At 42.7% G+C, this 15,166-nt stretch overlaps 3 protein-coding genes and 3 non-coding genes across 6 annotated transcripts; all 6 read right to left on the reverse strand.

Moving 5' to 3' along the window:
- Positions 1 to 38: 38 nt before the first annotated feature.
- On the reverse strand, positions 39 to 2,411 carry ric3b (RIC3 acetylcholine receptor chaperone b). The gene is made up of 6 exons (XM_049723742.1): positions 2,183 to 2,411; positions 1,456 to 1,694; positions 1,252 to 1,330; positions 1,077 to 1,170; positions 868 to 1,004; positions 39 to 750 (listed from the first exon to the last, which is right to left on the reverse strand). Exons 1-6 carry the CDS (start codon positions 2,298 to 2,300, stop codon positions 317 to 319), a joined length of 1,101 nt encoding a protein of 366 aa, XP_049579699.1. The 5' UTR covers positions 2,301 to 2,411; the 3' UTR covers positions 39 to 316.
- Positions 2,412 to 2,764: 353 nt separating this feature from the next.
- Positions 2,765 to 6,444, reverse strand: LOC125970955 (rhombotin-1). The gene is made up of 5 exons (XM_049723763.2): positions 5,870 to 6,444; positions 5,061 to 5,274; positions 3,808 to 3,933; positions 3,330 to 3,438; positions 2,765 to 3,267 (listed from the first exon to the last, which is right to left on the reverse strand). The coding sequence occupies exons 1-4, from the start codon at positions 5,889 to 5,891 to the stop codon at positions 3,333 to 3,335; spliced, it is 468 nt and encodes a 155-aa protein (XP_049579720.1). The 5' UTR covers positions 5,892 to 6,444; the 3' UTR covers positions 2,765 to 3,267; positions 3,330 to 3,332.
- A 3,727-nt stretch (positions 6,445 to 10,171) lies between these two features.
- rerglb (RERG/RAS-like b) lies at positions 10,172 to 14,210 on the reverse strand. Its single transcript, XM_049723756.2, has 5 exons — positions 13,876 to 14,210; positions 13,056 to 13,112; positions 12,888 to 12,961; positions 11,727 to 11,878; positions 10,172 to 11,170 (listed from the first exon to the last, which is right to left on the reverse strand). Exons 1-5 carry the CDS (start codon positions 13,925 to 13,927, stop codon positions 10,882 to 10,884), a joined length of 624 nt encoding a protein of 207 aa, XP_049579713.1. The 5' UTR covers positions 13,928 to 14,210; the 3' UTR covers positions 10,172 to 10,881.
- On the reverse strand, positions 10,297 to 10,368 carry trnaa-ugc (transfer RNA alanine (anticodon UGC)). The gene has a single exon. It is a non-coding gene; the product is annotated as a tRNA-Ala (tRNA).
- trnaa-cgc (transfer RNA alanine (anticodon CGC)) lies at positions 10,452 to 10,523 on the reverse strand. Its single transcript has one exon. It is a non-coding gene; the product is annotated as a tRNA-Ala (tRNA).
- On the reverse strand, positions 11,223 to 11,294 carry trnaa-ugc (transfer RNA alanine (anticodon UGC)). Its single transcript has one exon. It is a non-coding gene; the product is annotated as a tRNA-Ala (tRNA).
- Positions 14,211 to 15,166: the final 956 nt, after the last annotated feature.

Here is a 15,166-nt window from a genome sequence, read left to right on the forward strand (position 1 = left end):
TCGTTCCCACTAATAAATTCAAAATGAAACTTAAAATGTGGAGTTTAAATAGGGAATATTTATTGAAAGCTTGCACGCATTTTGAAAAAAAGTTGAATACTTGGTGCAGTTTTTTGAAGCGCTCCCCTTAAAAGTGAAAGAATTTCATAGTGGCCCAGAGATCCTTGGATTTTTCTGGACGCCGCCCTCCGAGAAAAAATTGGACACCACTTTGCATTTGCTATCAAGCAAAGTCCAAGGTTGTGAAATCCATGCAGAATTTGGGGCACATGCCTGTTAAGTTTCTCCTCAAGCAAAACATCGTCCAAGTGAGAAGTCACTGAGACTCCTTGCTTGTTTTTTTGTTCCGCCGTCTAACGGGACCGCCGCCGGGCAACGCGCTCGATTCCAGGCGGTCCATTTTCTCTCGCTCCATGACCGACGTCATCTTCAAGGTGAGTTCGAGCTCATTCAGCACACCTGCCAACTCTTCCTCAGGCACGCCCAGCTGGATCTCCTCTTCGTACTCACGTTCCCTCTGCTGCGCCTCACTCAGGTACACCTCCTCCAGCTCTGTGTCCAGGTCCTCCTCACCTCCCGAACCGGCACCCGGTTCCTTATCGGCTTGGTGTGTGCTTGTAAAGCTCACGGGATGGTTCTCTCCCCGGTCGCTGCTGTCATCTTCCCCGGCTTGTGTCTGTGCTCCACAGGGAGAATGCTGACAGCAGCAGCGAGGATGCTCCCCCAAGTCATGAGGATCCCTGTCTTCAGCTGAGAAGCAACACAGCATATGGTAAGATTCATCATATCAGCTGTTCCTAATATTTTGATATGCTTGAGTGGTCTTGGACAAACATGAAGTATAATCACTTCGGTGAAGTCTTGTACCTTCTTCCCAGGGTCCCTGGTGGTTGTTGTTGGGCATTGCCACGCCCTCCACCAGGTGCCCCTCCTGCATCACGCGAGTTATTTCTGTCAGCTGCTGCAGGAGACTTTCCTGGTCCACGTTCACTCCCTTACTGGCACTACAACATAGATACAAAATTTTTTACTGTCTATCTCTGGCGTGTCAGCACTGGCTTTCTATTCACAATCACCTATCAGAGCTTTGGTGCACGTTGGAAACTATATTTTCCATCACCATCTCCGTCTCCCTCAGCTTTTCCTGCAGCTGAACCAGCTCAAAGTCGGCTAAAGGGGAAATGACATGTTTGAGCTGTTTAATAATATGATTGATAATGTAGATGCTAGTTAGTGGGTATCATGACTCACTGATCTTCCTTTTGGTGTTCTCGGAGCGTACTGAGGAGAATCTGCTCAATGGAGGCTGACTGCTCCCCTTGGATGTGATCTGACCACAAATGCAAACATATCAGCGCCTCAAATAACATGTATGTTTTTTTCTTTAAATTCAAAAAAGCACTGTTCACATGATGACTTTCTAACACAGCCTGGAAAAAGAGTAAAATAAGAGACCTTGAAGAGGATGTAGAGGATGTAGAGTAAAATCCCAAATCCATAGACAGGAATGATTTGTCCCGCTAGGTTGGATTTGGCTGCCGTTCCCAGCCCGCCTCCTGCTCCTGCACCTTTGACCCGGGCGGTGCCGCTCTCTGCCTTGTGGGCCCTGGACGAGGTGCCTGAACCCGCTGCCACCCTTTGGCCTCGTCCGTCTGAGACCATGTGACGGTGCACCATAGGTGGGAACTGACCTCCTACACATGTAAGACCATTATTTATTATACACAGTCAAATTAACTTCAAAAATATAATTCTTGAATGTTTATTATATAAGTGACTGCAAAATCATTGTTTTCCCTAAATTTCCATGAAATGCTGACAAAATAAGTCCCAAATTCAAAATACTGTATATACATTGTTAATGAGACTTTTAATTTTAAACGAACATGCAACAAAAGACAAGGACGGTAATATCCTTACAGCCAAAAAAAAAAATGAAATTACAAGAGCCCTATAAAAACACAAAAATGTACTTAACAAATACGTCGTAGGTCAATAAAGCGCTTAGGGGTGCCCCTGAAACCTTTGGCGCCCCCCTCCTCCTCAGGGAGGAGAGTGTAACTACAAGGAGATTGAACCATCGCTACTTTCAACCTTCGTTAAAAATGTAAAAATAAATTGACCGCTATTTGAACACACACCGACATTTTAGCCGGGATAAAAAGTCCCGTAAGCGACGCACCTTCGCTACCGCTAGCATCCTTCCTCCCGCGAGACAACAGCATCCTGGGAAGCAGCAGGGCCACGCAAAGCACGAGGCAGGTGGCAAGCGTCACTTTCTGGAAGGTAGACATCGCCATGACGAGCACAACCACGAAGTAGAACGTGAAGAAGGGATTGCGGTGGTTCTTTCCCTTTCTTGTTGTGGTCACTGGTTCGATTGGATTTCCTTTTGCAACCGGATGTGAGCTATTTGTTGCGATGTCTAAATCTTGCCGCTAGGTGACGCCAAAGTGCCGCCTCAGAAGCCTAACGACAATTCAGCTCAGTTTCCAAAGCCCTCACTGGTCAATAATAAAAGTAATTGGAACAGAACAGCAGTAATAATATAATCATTTTATTTCTTTTTTTTTTGGGGTGGGGGGTGAAATTCAAAAATAATGAAATATAAAGATGGCAGATTCAAAATACTATCCAAGTTATCTTTTTTAATTTTTATGGCTTCATTTTACGTTATTATTTTGAAGATTAAATTAAATAAGTTTGAATGCAATATTGTTCAGTTATTTTACTTTATTTGATCTAAAACTTAAAACAGATTCAGTTGTCAACTTAGTCCATAGTTGTTTTTTTAATGACGTTACATTTCAAGAATTATTATTCCATTATTTTGCTTTAAGGAAATTTTCAGTTGTTAATTTAGTACACAAGTCTTTTATACATCATTCTTATTATTAGCTAAACTATGCTGATGGCGTTCATTGAGTTGAGATAAAAAAAAAAAAACACAGTTGAGAGCATCTTTGGTGGCAAGAGGAAAACGCTGAATGTCCTCAGTGTTTGTTTTGTTGCTCCTTGTGTGTGAGTTCAACATTAAATAAAGTTTTATTTTAAAAAAACACACAAAGAGGAGAACTTGATAACTTGTCCACGCAGGACTCTTGTAACTCGAGAGCCATTCTTTAAGTGCTTGCTCCTTTAGTTTGTTTTTAGTTTGCCTCCATGCGTTGACATCATCATCATCATCGCTTAGGGCATGTTTCACTCCCAAAAAGTTCAAAAACGAGCTGGAGAATGTCCAAAATGCTTTTCATTCATCCTCTTCACCTGAAATAAGCAACAGAAATGTGACCAGTTCAGAGCATGATGGAATAGAACGTTTTAGTTACCTGTTACTGCGACAATCTCTCTGCCTCTCCATTAAGATGCGTGCCCTCGTAGTCCAGTTGGCACAGGATCATGTTGTTCTTCAGGAAGAAGCGGTCGCCCACACAAAACCTGCATATGGGCATTTATTGATGAAGTCAAGTTTATTGCAACCAGCTTCTGTTCAACTCCAGAAGCTGTGTCCTTGCTGATGCTCACATATTACACGGCACAGTCAGCGTTGACAACTTTTGAAACCTCTCTATTAGCGATAGCAATTTTATTTAGCTGAAAAATAGATGAGTTGTACATGATTAAAATGTACTCAATCTCAGCAAAATACAGAATGATACTATCTCCGAGCACCAGTCCACATCTATGCTAGCATAGCAATGCTAATCAGTGGATTAATCATAAATGACATACAAGACCCAGATCCCAATTAGAATTCCCATAACTGTGCTTTGCCACGCTAATGGCTAACCAGCATGCTAATGTTACCTCTGGTGGCAGAGCTGGCAGGCGAAGCAATCCAAGTGGTAAACATTGTCGCGCGCCCTCATCACCATTTCGAAGGCGGGGATCAGCTTAGTGCAGGCGGCGCATTTCCCCGTCACGCCAAAGAGCCTGAACAGGAAAAACACCTTGAAGTTAGTCACATACTCAATACCAGGCCTGTACTGGCCATCTGTCATACTATTCTTCCTCATCAAGAAAAAAAAAATCCCTTTTTAATGTGGACCTATTAAACTCTAGACCATAACTTGTTTATCTAACAAACTTTGAATTGCCATGGAGGACAGAAATAGGTCATCATTATCAAATAGTACAGTTTCAAATTCTATTGTGGTGACTCATTAGTGGCGTCACCGCTGCTGCTTTTACACATGAAGATAAACACATATGAACCCCACATGTGATGATAATCCTCCATTTTGATGAGTCCCAGCAAGCGGCAGAAGGTCAACAAGCGAACGAACGAGTGAGCGTCCATTCTGGGGAACAAAAAAAAGGAGCGGCGCCGACTGCCGTGTTCTCATCTAACGAGCATCAGGCACCTGGTGGGTTCTGTTCCCTCTGCCCCCTTTTTAACGAGGCTACGCGGCTCAATGCTAATTCTCCGCTAATGGCCCAATTAAAAGAAATCACATGGTTCTAATCCCGCTCTTCAAAGGGCTCCGGGCTGGGCCCATGACGAGAAAAGCAGGAGGCGACGGAGCCAATTTAACCGTCAAAAGGGGCTTTTTGCTGGGCTAAGTGCGGCGTGCGGCTAATGAGCGACTTAGCGGCCAGCAAATCCAGATGGAGTGCGCGCCAGGCCCGACAGCACATGAGCTCGGCGAATCAGGAGGTGTGCAGCTGACCGCTGAGCTCGTTATTTCCCCAAAGAAGTCTCAGCGGAGTCGTCCGGGAAACAACCACCGTATCATAATAGATAGCGCTACACTTGCTATGATGATTAGCGATGGTTTTATGCCTCTCAAAGGAAGGTGTTGGTGGTCTTGGGACGTGCTGGGGATTTGAGAACTATTTTGTAGGTTCTGAAACAAGGACATTTATTATGTTGTTTTGGGCAGAACAGTCTGCTGATACTTGGTTCATCTTCATCATAAAGTATTCGAATCTGGATGCTAGCATTGGGGTTTTCTTAATCCATTTTCAAAACGTGCTTGTTGGTTTCATTTAGGACTGCTAAATCGTCCGTTGGTTAGGGATACCCTAGACCCCCCCAGTCCATTGCCTGGACATGGTACCTAAGGTAGTCCCGGCGACAGAGGATGAGGTTGGCTCGAGTGTAGAGGGTGGAGCCCACTCGGCCCAGGCGGCAGTCGCAGCAGGCGCACTTCAGACAGTCTTCGTGCCAATAGCAGTCCAGCGCCTGGAGCATGAAGCGGTCCCTGATTCTCCCGTTGCAGCCAGCACAGCCTCGAGCCTTCTCTCTGGACTGGAGGGACACCAGGGACACACCTAGGCAACAGGAGAGACGAGAGACTTGGGTTCACTGCAGGGAAAGTTTTGCTCCAGCGAGCAGATTGTTTTAGGTGGAGCTAGACACGTTGCTCTTCATTGATTGGTTGACACAGAATGGCTCTCGTCCACTTTGTACCTTAATGGCAGGTCAGGATTTCCCAAGTTTCAATACATTTCATTTGTGCTTCGGTGATTAGCATCACAAAAAAGCCAAAGAAATCCTTTTCGAAACCGACTCCTCCTCGCCAGATTTGCAAAGGTCTTGCAAGACATCGTGACTTGTGACACTGTTTTGAATTTCGTGGAAATACATTTCCATGAGGCAACTCTAATAATAGATTTCATTGCTGATTTAAAATAAATATAAAGTTTTATTGGAATTTTTAACATTGTTATTTCTGGGGTCGTTATTAGCGAAGACAGACTTTTGTCTTCCAGACATTACAGGGAGAAATATTACAGACATAACTCACGCAAAGATGTCTAAGGTATTCATTTATTCATTCATGAATAGACTCAACTTCCCTGCAACTAATACAGTGGCGACCGCACTCGACTTTCACAAAATGAGCACAAAGAAATAATCACTCACTGTCCTCCTTGTCCAGCAACATCCTTCTCTCCAAGCACCGCACCGTCTCCACTCTTGTGTCCCGGAAAACAATCGATCCTCCAAAAAAAAAAAAAAGTTTGTCAAGCGTGAAAGTAGCTTTAGTCTGAGGCAAAGCGGCACACGCCGTTTGTTTTTTCTACGGGACAGACCACCAGTTCCCCTCCAGCTCCCCTCCAGCCTCCTCCTCCTCCAAATGTTGCGTCTTATCTGAGCTGATGTCAGTGCTCAAGCATTCCTACTTCATGTGCGGAGGTTGCCGCTTTGTGCAATGCATCCATCCTCCACCCCCTCTAGAACTTTACCTCTCTCTCTCTCCCCTTCTCTCGCTCTCTCACTCTAATTATATGAAGTCATTATGCCCAGCTCTGATAGTAACCCCCGCCACCCCCTCCCTGAATCAATTATTCAATACGCAGTCACACACCAGGACTGCCGCGGCCTGAGGTGCTTTAGAATGAGCTTATTCAACTCCAAGGACAGCAATTATCTCCGGGGCGCTCTGGCATCAACGTCGCACTCCAAAGATGATCAACTATTGGCCTACTAGAGGCACATATTTAGCATTACGCCCAAAAAAAAAAAAAAAAAAATCACTGGTGGAGTCGGAAGTGTGTGACACGTACCACCCGGGGGTGCGAGATTAACGATCGGTGTAATAGCCGTCACAAATTTGGGGCTTCGTGAATACCGTACAGACCTTTTGCAACACAACGCCATCTGCTGGATGTGCTGCGACACTGCAGCCCTTCACATCAGATCGGCATGACCTTATTAAATAAAGCAACTTAGATTCCCTAACAGCCTTGGGACTCGCAGACGTACTTTGGATCGTTTTATTCATGAGTCAAGACTCTAAATAGGACAAAGTGGGCTGAGGTCATTACTTATCATTACCATTGAGCGCATTATTAGCCCTTGCAGATAGATTATCGGAACATGACAATGATTTTCACGTCAGACGAATGCCACGCAGCCTCTCGGCCGAGCTCATTAGACGCCACGGCGTAAACAACATGGCCCCCGGATCAGGTCGCACTAATTAACCAGCACCATCGACCCACTGTACTCTCATTATGCGGCCTCTCATCTGATCGCATGTAGGCCGTCAAGGCGCTCAAGCATCGGCGCGCTAATTAATCAGCTGATGAGGTGCAAGCCGAGCTCCGCTTTTTCCCCCTCTCATCATCGTTTGCGGCCCACACGGGAGCTAATTAACTCCATTATTAATGCGCCTAATTAAATAGTTTCTCCTGGTAATCACCACGGCCATGACAAATGGTTGGCGCGTCATTATTTTGAACGCAAGCCTGAACGCTGAGTTGGCAAGAGCACTTAAGCACTGTACCGAAAAAAAAATATTTTAGATTGTTTTGCATTAGTATCATATTTGTGTGGACTGTATTGTTGTATGTGTGTAGAAGTTAAAAAAATAAATAGTCAAGTAGAATATAGACACTACCTGGAATCTACCTCAGTACCATAACATGGCTTAACATGGCGGCCTTTTCGGAGACGCAGGGGCGCCATTAGGCTAATTGCGCTAAGAGCTGTCTGTGGCTGACATTAAAGGTGATCCGAGGTTAGCGCGCTAATTAGCAGCCAGTGGAAATAGAAAAAAGCTTTTTGGCCATCTGCTCGTGTCCCCTGTGTGAGGGGAAAACAAAGGGCAGAGACAAATATAGACGATGTTTGGTGAGCTCACCTCAAAGCAGCTGCCCGTCGTGCGCGTGCGTGCGAATACTACACCGCTGTTTTTGTCACACTATCAATCAATGTCGTTTTAGCGGCGCCCCGCTTTATTCTCAAATTTCTGGAACACATTCTTCCTACAGAAAGTGAAAAGAAATGCTCTGAATTATCAAATTTGGCTGCCATGCTTGGCCAACAAAAACTATAAACTGTATTAGCATCCATTTTTCCAGTATACTGTATTGTTTCGAATTTTGAAACAATGTAAAAAAAAAAAATTGGGGGTTTTGAAAGACTCAAATTATTCTAAAAGAGCAGCTTCAAAAAAACAAAGTGTTTTTGTGGGGCTACTTGCCTCCCAAATTTCATGGTGCAAAGTGAAACTGGCTGAATTTTCCTAAAATTATGCCATGTGCAATTGAAGAAATGATGAGTCATCAAATGTTGCCGCCATTTTTCATCCACATGAAATAATGAAAATTCAAACGTTTTCATGCTTGGAATTTTGTGACAAGCCAACAAAATCTCCAATGGCAGATTTTTTGTTTGTCTTGTCTGTCACGGTTTCTTGAGACGATTGTCTACCGGGCATCAAGATCTAAATTTTCTCCAAAAACCAATATTTTGGACTGGATAAAGAAGAGACACGGCAACAATCTTGATTTAGCCGCATCCATTTCGATGGAGATTACCGTCTTTTGGAAGTTATCCAATTTACTGTCGGAGGCTGCAGAGTTGTGAGATTGGCGCGGCGGAGGATGTGCTCACCAGCTGTGAGATTAAGGGGAACTGATCGATGGCCCTCCTGATTGGTTGGCGCTGCGTCCCGCCAACCATCCAATCCCCCCGTGGTCGGCGGGCTTGTCCTCAGCGAAGCCAAAAGCAATTCTTCCTCCTCACGGGGGCCAAATAAGAGCACTGACCTGAAGCTTCAAGGCCACGCTTGGAGGCGCCGTCTCCATCTTGTCTGGAGGAAAAACATCACGCTGAAGGGGAAGAAACATGAAGGGACTTAAATTACAAACACCAGCATAGTATTATGGCGAAAATAGGGGGAAAAGAGGTGATAGCTTAGCATTAAATGTGTGTGTGTTGTGTTTTTAATCACATCTTGGTTTGTGCAGCAGGCCGTCTCTGAAATTACATGTCAATCAAACGGCATGTGGGCGGATCTTTGTTTTTTTTTCCCCCCCAGAGACTTTATAAAGGATTTCTTTTCAGGGTAGAAAAGAAAATGTATGGCATGTTGTTTTGACATTTAGTATCTTTTTTAAAATTATTTTCTAACAATATCTATTTCATTGATTATTAATTTAATTGTGAAAGATTTATAAATGACAAATACCTGGTGTGCTGTCCGACACTTTTCAATTCTGCTTAGAGGCCGTAACAAAGTGTCAAAGCAACTTTTAAGCTAACCTCCATGACCGTGACGTCACTTACCCATGAGTGTAATGTTACACTACCACAAAATCCATTTCACTCAAGACAGATTGTTCGTCTCTTTCTAGTCGTGTTATTAATCTCTTTATTCATCAAGTTTGAATCAAGTCGTGGAGCCAAAAGCTGCTTAAAAATCTTTGCCGCCCTCTTGTGGCCTGACTGGTATCTTACAACTTGTGTAGCACGTTCAAATGTGTTTGCATATAAAAAGTACTTATTATATAGACAACACTACAACTTTTGCTCTTGCACTACCACCCTGGTTTTAATAATTACAAACATAAAACTGTTTAAACTGTTGCTCCATTTTCTTTTTAATTTTACATGCTGTAAAAAGTAATTTAGCTCAAAATAATGGCTAGCTAGTAGATGGCACCAATTTATTCAAAAGGGCACATCTCTGCTCTTAATCCAAGCAACACAAAAGCCATTCAATTAATGACTGCAATGATAGTATGTCTAATTTTCCACCTTGTCTATTTTTGCTCCAGCTGACCTTTTAAAATGTGAATTACGACTCGTGTTCCCTCTCCCTTCGAAGCAACATCTTCTTTTTAAATTAGACTTGGCAAACTATTGTGAAGAAGTTTAAAGTCAGCCACTTATCTTGCCTTGGTCAAATGACATGTTTGTTTTATCTTTTTGACTTTCGGATATATGTGTGATAAGGTCTATTAGACAAATGCGAATAGATCTATTGATCTCATGATGTGATCGATAATCTACTTACACTTGCCATACTTTGCAGGTATGCTGGAGAAACAATGTAGGACCCAATAATCATTGTTGTCTGTGGGCTGCACAATTCAAAAAAGCCAAAAATGAGCAAGCTTGAAGAATAGTCACCGAGGAAGTTGGCTTATTCGGTAAGTGTACAGTATTTGCTTGTTTACAGCTGTTAAACTGTGAATTTAGTATTAGCATTAGCATTAGCATAACCACCGGCCACCTGATTGACGACCGATGTTCATACTTTTTTTCCCCTTCTTAGACTCAATATATATTAATTTTTACCTTATTCCTCAAACCTTAGACTATTTCCTGGAGTCTGTATCTTATTTTGAATATCAGACGTCAGGGTACCTTTAGAATCTTCAAATGTTGGGGTGTCAGGAATTATTTCCTGGTGTTAAAAAACAACAACAAAAGGCAGATTATTACTGAAATTTAATTATTATCAACATGACATACACGTTTGTGAATCTGGGCCAGTTTTAAGATGAATACTTAACATTAAGATCAACTGATAACTACGACCACTAGGGTATAAGATTTGGAGATGCTGGGGATCGAACCCAGGACCTCATACATGCAAAGCAGGCGCTCTACCACTGAGCTACATCCCCTCTTTCAGGAACGTGACCCTGTATGGATTTACCTCCACTAGGGTAAAGCCATTTTCAATTATACCGTTTAACGATATAAAAACTGGAGATGCTGGGGATTGAACCCAGGACCTCATACATGCGAAGCATGCGCTCTACCACTGAGCTACATCCCCTTCCTGTAGAATACGATATACACTCTAAGTCAGTGATCAGATGGGGACAGGCTAAATAGGTAAATACGTGTACTATCAATGGTAAAGTGAAATATGTTGGTGCTTTTTGAGAATGTATACTTAGTCGGAATAATCCGTCCAACCAATAGTTGAAACGATTATCTGAAGACTTTTCCTGGTGTCTTTCAACAAACGAGAGTCAAACCTGGACTGGTCACGAGATTTGTTCACTCGTCTGCCTTCTCAGGGACTTCAATCCCTTCTCGATACTGGCCCTTGTTCTTATTTACATGGCAAAACAATTTAAAATGTCATGCCATTTAATTTGGAAACTCTACACATGTTGGTGATCCCTTAGTTACACCGACTTCCTCCTCTTTCCAAACACATTGTTGATGAGCTTAGCCATGGATTTGGATCCGCTGTAGCGACGGCGGTCGGCGCGGTACTTCAGGTGCTCCATCACCTGCCTGATGAGCTGGGTGAAGAGGCCGGAGATGTCCTGGTAGCTCTCGGCCGCTGACACTTCCTGGAAGTGGCAGCGGTTCTCTTGCGCCAGGCAGCGGCCTTCGTCCTCGCGTACCTGTCGAGCATGGCACAGGTCCTGCTTGTTGCCCAGTAGACACACAGGGACACCTAGTGGCTGTCTGAAAAAGAAATGGTTCCGGTGATGTGTGGAATTACAATTTTCACAGAAAATGGAGATGCTGGGGATTGAACCCAGGACCTCATACATGCAAAGCATGCGCTCTACCACTGAGCTACATCCCCTTCTATGATAGCTATGTCCTAGATTCGATGTCCAGAGTGGGTCAGGAGATTTAAATTGTTTCTGAATATTCCAACTACACCCCAAGTCACCATCTTTAGAGCTTTGAGATTTGTTCCACAAGAAAATCAGCACATCAAGCCTGGAAGAAGAGCATTGGCATTCCAACCATCTATCCTGGCATAAGGATCTGTGCACAGCTTCAAAGGAACTAGGACGGTGCTTATTCCTTAATGTTCTTTAAAGCTTTTCAGCACCCACTGTTGTGGTCTTCAAACCTTGCGGCAGGAAACCTGAATTTTTTTTCGCCAAATGTCTAAACAAAAATCTTTTAGGTTTGAATGTCACATGTGAAGTTTGAAGGCTTCAACCATCTAGATGGAAGAAGAATTAAATTAGTTTTGGATATCAGAGTAGGGGAGAAGCATTCTGACCCTTTGCATTGGTCTTGCTGGCGCGTCTCACGAATCTGCCGCAGGATGTTCTTGGCATCGAGGAAGGAATTGCGGTCGCTGATGTTGTAGACCACCACAAAACCGTCTGCCCACGCCACCGGTTCCTCCAGTATGCACCTAGCCTCTGAGCGCTAACAACAGGCAACATAAAGAAGATAATAGCTAAGCCCATGGGAAAGTGTTTAACATTAAACATAATGTTCATCTGATCCTCAAAAACAGTCCTGGAGTTGTTTTCCCTTCAACCTTCAGGGTGATATTCAAGAAGGTTCTGTCCTTGAACCAACCAAACTGTAAAATTCCTCCAACTTTACTGACTTCACGGTGTCTTTGTGCTCCAAAGGATGGGACAATGTTCCCAGATCCTGAGGCCACTCCAGTAAAATGTATTTTTTTTTGTGTTTGAGTTATGTGTCTCCTGTCTTCAAAGAGGCACATGGCCTTAGGATACTCGCGTGGATCGTTTCGGATTCCGTACTTGATGAAATTTTGGGTGTATAAGGTCTGCTTATGTGAAACGTCGCAAATATGGATTTCCATTCAGGCTGGAAGCATTTTACAATATGTTCAATCTTCTCATTGGAAAACTTCTTGGCAGGGTTTGTACTCAATTTCAAGAAATATGTACTGGTTGAGGTTTGGCTTCTAACTCGTAAAAAATCAAGTGGTGGAGTTTCATTTCCTGTTTACATTGGAAAATGAATTTGTTATTGTTGCTAAGTCCGTTCTGGGCAGACGGATGCGCTGTAAGCCTTTGAAGTGACAACGGGAAATTAGGCGGAAAAAGAGGCTAAGCTAACATTGCATATGGAATATAGAGTACAAAAAAGGGATGCTAAGCTAACATAGCACACAGATGGCAGAGCAAAAGGTCAACCACCACTATGATGACGACAGAAGCAGATGGATGTGTGGTTTGCCTTTGAGGTGACACCAGGAAATCAGGCAAAACAAAGATACGCTAGTATGCTAACATAGCATACGGAGCAAAAAGTATCAAACAAGTATCCTAAGCTAAGTGGCACAGCAAAAAGTAATTATGGCGACAAAAGCAGACAGGTTATGGTGACACAATAAAGTAAGGCAAAAACAGATGCTAAATTATGCTAGCATAAAAATGGAGATGCTAGGTTAACATACCTGCGAGCAGGGATCAAACACCTCCAGATTCAGCTGCCTACCGTCGATGGACAACCTTTTTCGATAGAGAGAATCTGCAGTGACACAAAAACGGCAAAATATCAATATGGCATTTTTTAAAACAAGTTCGGCTTCTTTGCTTTATTCGTCAACCTTTTGTCAACTCACTGGTGTCGGAGGCATATTCTCCGATGAAACGTCTGGTCAGGAAGCGCACGAGGACAGCTGGACAAAGTGAAGTAAAAGAACATGAAAGAGGCGACTGGAAGGCCTGTCGGCTTTTTTTGTTGCTTGTGGGCCAACTTTGCAGCTTTGCAGAGCATCGCTTTCAATTAGTAGCTCAAGTGCTGAGCTATGTCCGACCTCCTCTGTGGACACAACTTGAGGCACACCTGCACCATCTAATGAGCTGTTCATTTGATAATCCCTTTCATTATGGTTGTCGTTTTACAACATACTAAAAATTTTGACCCTCTCGTGTTGCTCAACCATTATTTTAGTTTACACCTGTAACATAGTATAAAAGTAGCCAACATCCAAGAAGTAAATAAAATATAAAATGACAAAAAAAACAAATGCAAAAGTGGTACATATCAAATAAATATTACACTACAAGAAAAAAGAGCAGATCGTAAAATAAATGGATAAAACTAGATTTAATTAGTATAAAATAAATACGGAATTTAAAATAAATGAAAATAAGAAATACCAGAAATTATGACAAAATAAAAGCAATCTGCATACATATTAAATAAATATTACACTATAAGAAAAAAGAGCAGATCGTAAAATAAATGGATAAAACTAGATTTAATTAGTATAAAATAAATATGGAATTTAAAATAAATAAAAATAAGAAATACCAGACATTATGACAAAATAGAAGTAATCCGCATACAATACATTTCCATCTTTTAGTTTATAAAGAGGCATATTTCAATTCATTTTCATATAAGCAAATGAAAACCTCCTTAGGACAGAAGCGTACCTGATTTTCCAGCCCCCGGACTTCCCAGCAGGGCCAACTTGATGTCGTTCATGCTTGCTCTTCTGCGCTGGTTTGATTTCTTTTAACTTAAGGCAGGTCTCAAAACAGAAGGGAAGCGAGGGGAGGGAAAACAAGCGCTCTCCTCCCCTCTGCGTTCCGTCTCTCTCTCTCTCTCTCTCCCCTCTTTTGTCCCGGCATCTGTTTTCCTCGCTTGTGTCCTTTCCCGCACTGGTGGAAAACAGTTAGGAGACGTCTTGTGCCCAAAGTGTTCTTGTTCCAGAAGGTCTGCGATCGTGAGGTGATGACACCTTCCTGCAAGGTGAAGATTTACCGGATGTGGCCTCACCACTCTATTTAACCAAACCAGTCCATCTGGGTGAATCCCAGGGCTTTTACTTTGGCTAATTCCCACAAGGAGAATCCAGTTTCGGAAACCAGTTTCACAGATTGAATATCAGTTGATTGAATATCACTATTTAATTTGAAATGATACCCAAACAAAATTAGGTACAGTACATTAGATAGACATGGATTCACAGTAAATAGATCAATAACCTTTTGGTTGACCTCTGAGACTCATCAATTTTCTCAAACATTTGTATCCTAGTAAAAAAGAATGTTTTCCCCAAAAAAACATACATGTGCGCTATTGCCATCTAGTGGTCTGGCATGCACATTACAGCTTTTTTAGTTGCGTTTTGCAAATGAGAAAACAATGAACTGTTTTAGAACGTGGATTTTCATATAGAGTCTGGAGATCCAGTCTGTTTTCCTCCAGGTTATGACTTTCTTCTCGATCCAGACTTCATAAAACTCACTTCCAAGGAAAGTCAGTTTTATTGAAATAATAAAACAATTGATTGAATTTTCTTATGGTGACACGACAAGGAAAAAATGCGGATAACTTTTTCACCGCAACGGTTCTAGCTCGGCACGCCAGGCTCTCATCGTAAAAGTGCGATGGGAGCATCCGACACACCGCATGAGATTTCCCAACAAGTGGCATACGTAGCCGCTAAATCTTAACGTTAGATTCTTTTCCAAGTTCGCTTTTATTGGTACTTATGCCATGTTAGAATTTTTCAATTACAGAGTCAATCAAGCGAACGTCATTCGCCTTTTTTGGGTGTTCTCTCTGTTCCTGTTTATCGAACGCTACAGCGGCCTTCGCACGCCCTCGTCATAAATTGAAATCAATACGTCCGACGTGTTTATGGCATGTTCACTTCATTCAGCCGTGTTTAGAAATCACATACACGCTCGCACGAGGTGAGCTAATTAAGCCCAGAGA

The sequence above is a fragment of the Syngnathus scovelli genome, chromosome 6 (genome assembly GCF_024217435.2).
Source record: "Syngnathus scovelli strain Florida chromosome 6, RoL_Ssco_1.2, whole genome shotgun sequence".
NCBI classification, from domain to species: domain Eukaryota; kingdom Metazoa; phylum Chordata; class Actinopteri; order Syngnathiformes; family Syngnathidae; genus Syngnathus; species Syngnathus scovelli.

Bases quoted from the DNA above. Each gene is read 5' to 3' on its own strand.
- rerglb (XM_049723756.2), bottom strand. From the start codon at position 13,927: ATGAACGACATCAAGTTGGCCCTGCTGGGAAGTCCGGGGGCTGGAAAA. The intron at 13,113-13,875 runs GTACGCTTCTGT...CACTTTGTCCAG, and splicing joins TCCGGGGGCTGGAAAATCAG to CTGTCCTCGTGCGCTTCCTG. The intron at 11,171-11,726 runs GTCAGAATGCTT...TTTCTTTTTCAG, and splicing joins CAGCAAGACCAATGCAAAGG to ACAGCCACTAGGTGTCCCTG.
- ric3b (XM_049723742.1), bottom strand. From the start codon at position 2,300: ATGGCGATGTCTACCTTCCAGAAAGTGACGCTTGCCACCTGCCTCGTG. The intron at 1,331-1,455 runs GTCTCTTATTTT...ATTTGTGGTCAG, and splicing joins TCCTCTACATCCTCTTCAAG to ATCACATCCAAGGGGAGCAG. The intron at 1,005-1,076 runs GTGATTGTGAAT...TCTATGTTGTAG, and splicing joins GTGCACCAAAGCTCTGATAG to TGCCAGTAAGGGAGTGAACG.
- LOC125970955 (XM_049723763.2), bottom strand. From the start codon at position 5,891: ATGTTGCTGGACAAGGAGGACA. The intron at 5,275-5,869 runs GTGAGTGATTAT...CCTGTTGCCTAG, and splicing joins GTTGCTGGACAAGGAGGACA to GTGTGTCCCTGGTGTCCCTC. The intron at 3,439-3,807 runs GTAACATTAGCA...GCCCATATGCAG, and splicing joins TGCCAGCTCTGCCACCAGAG to GTTTTGTGTGGGCGACCGCT.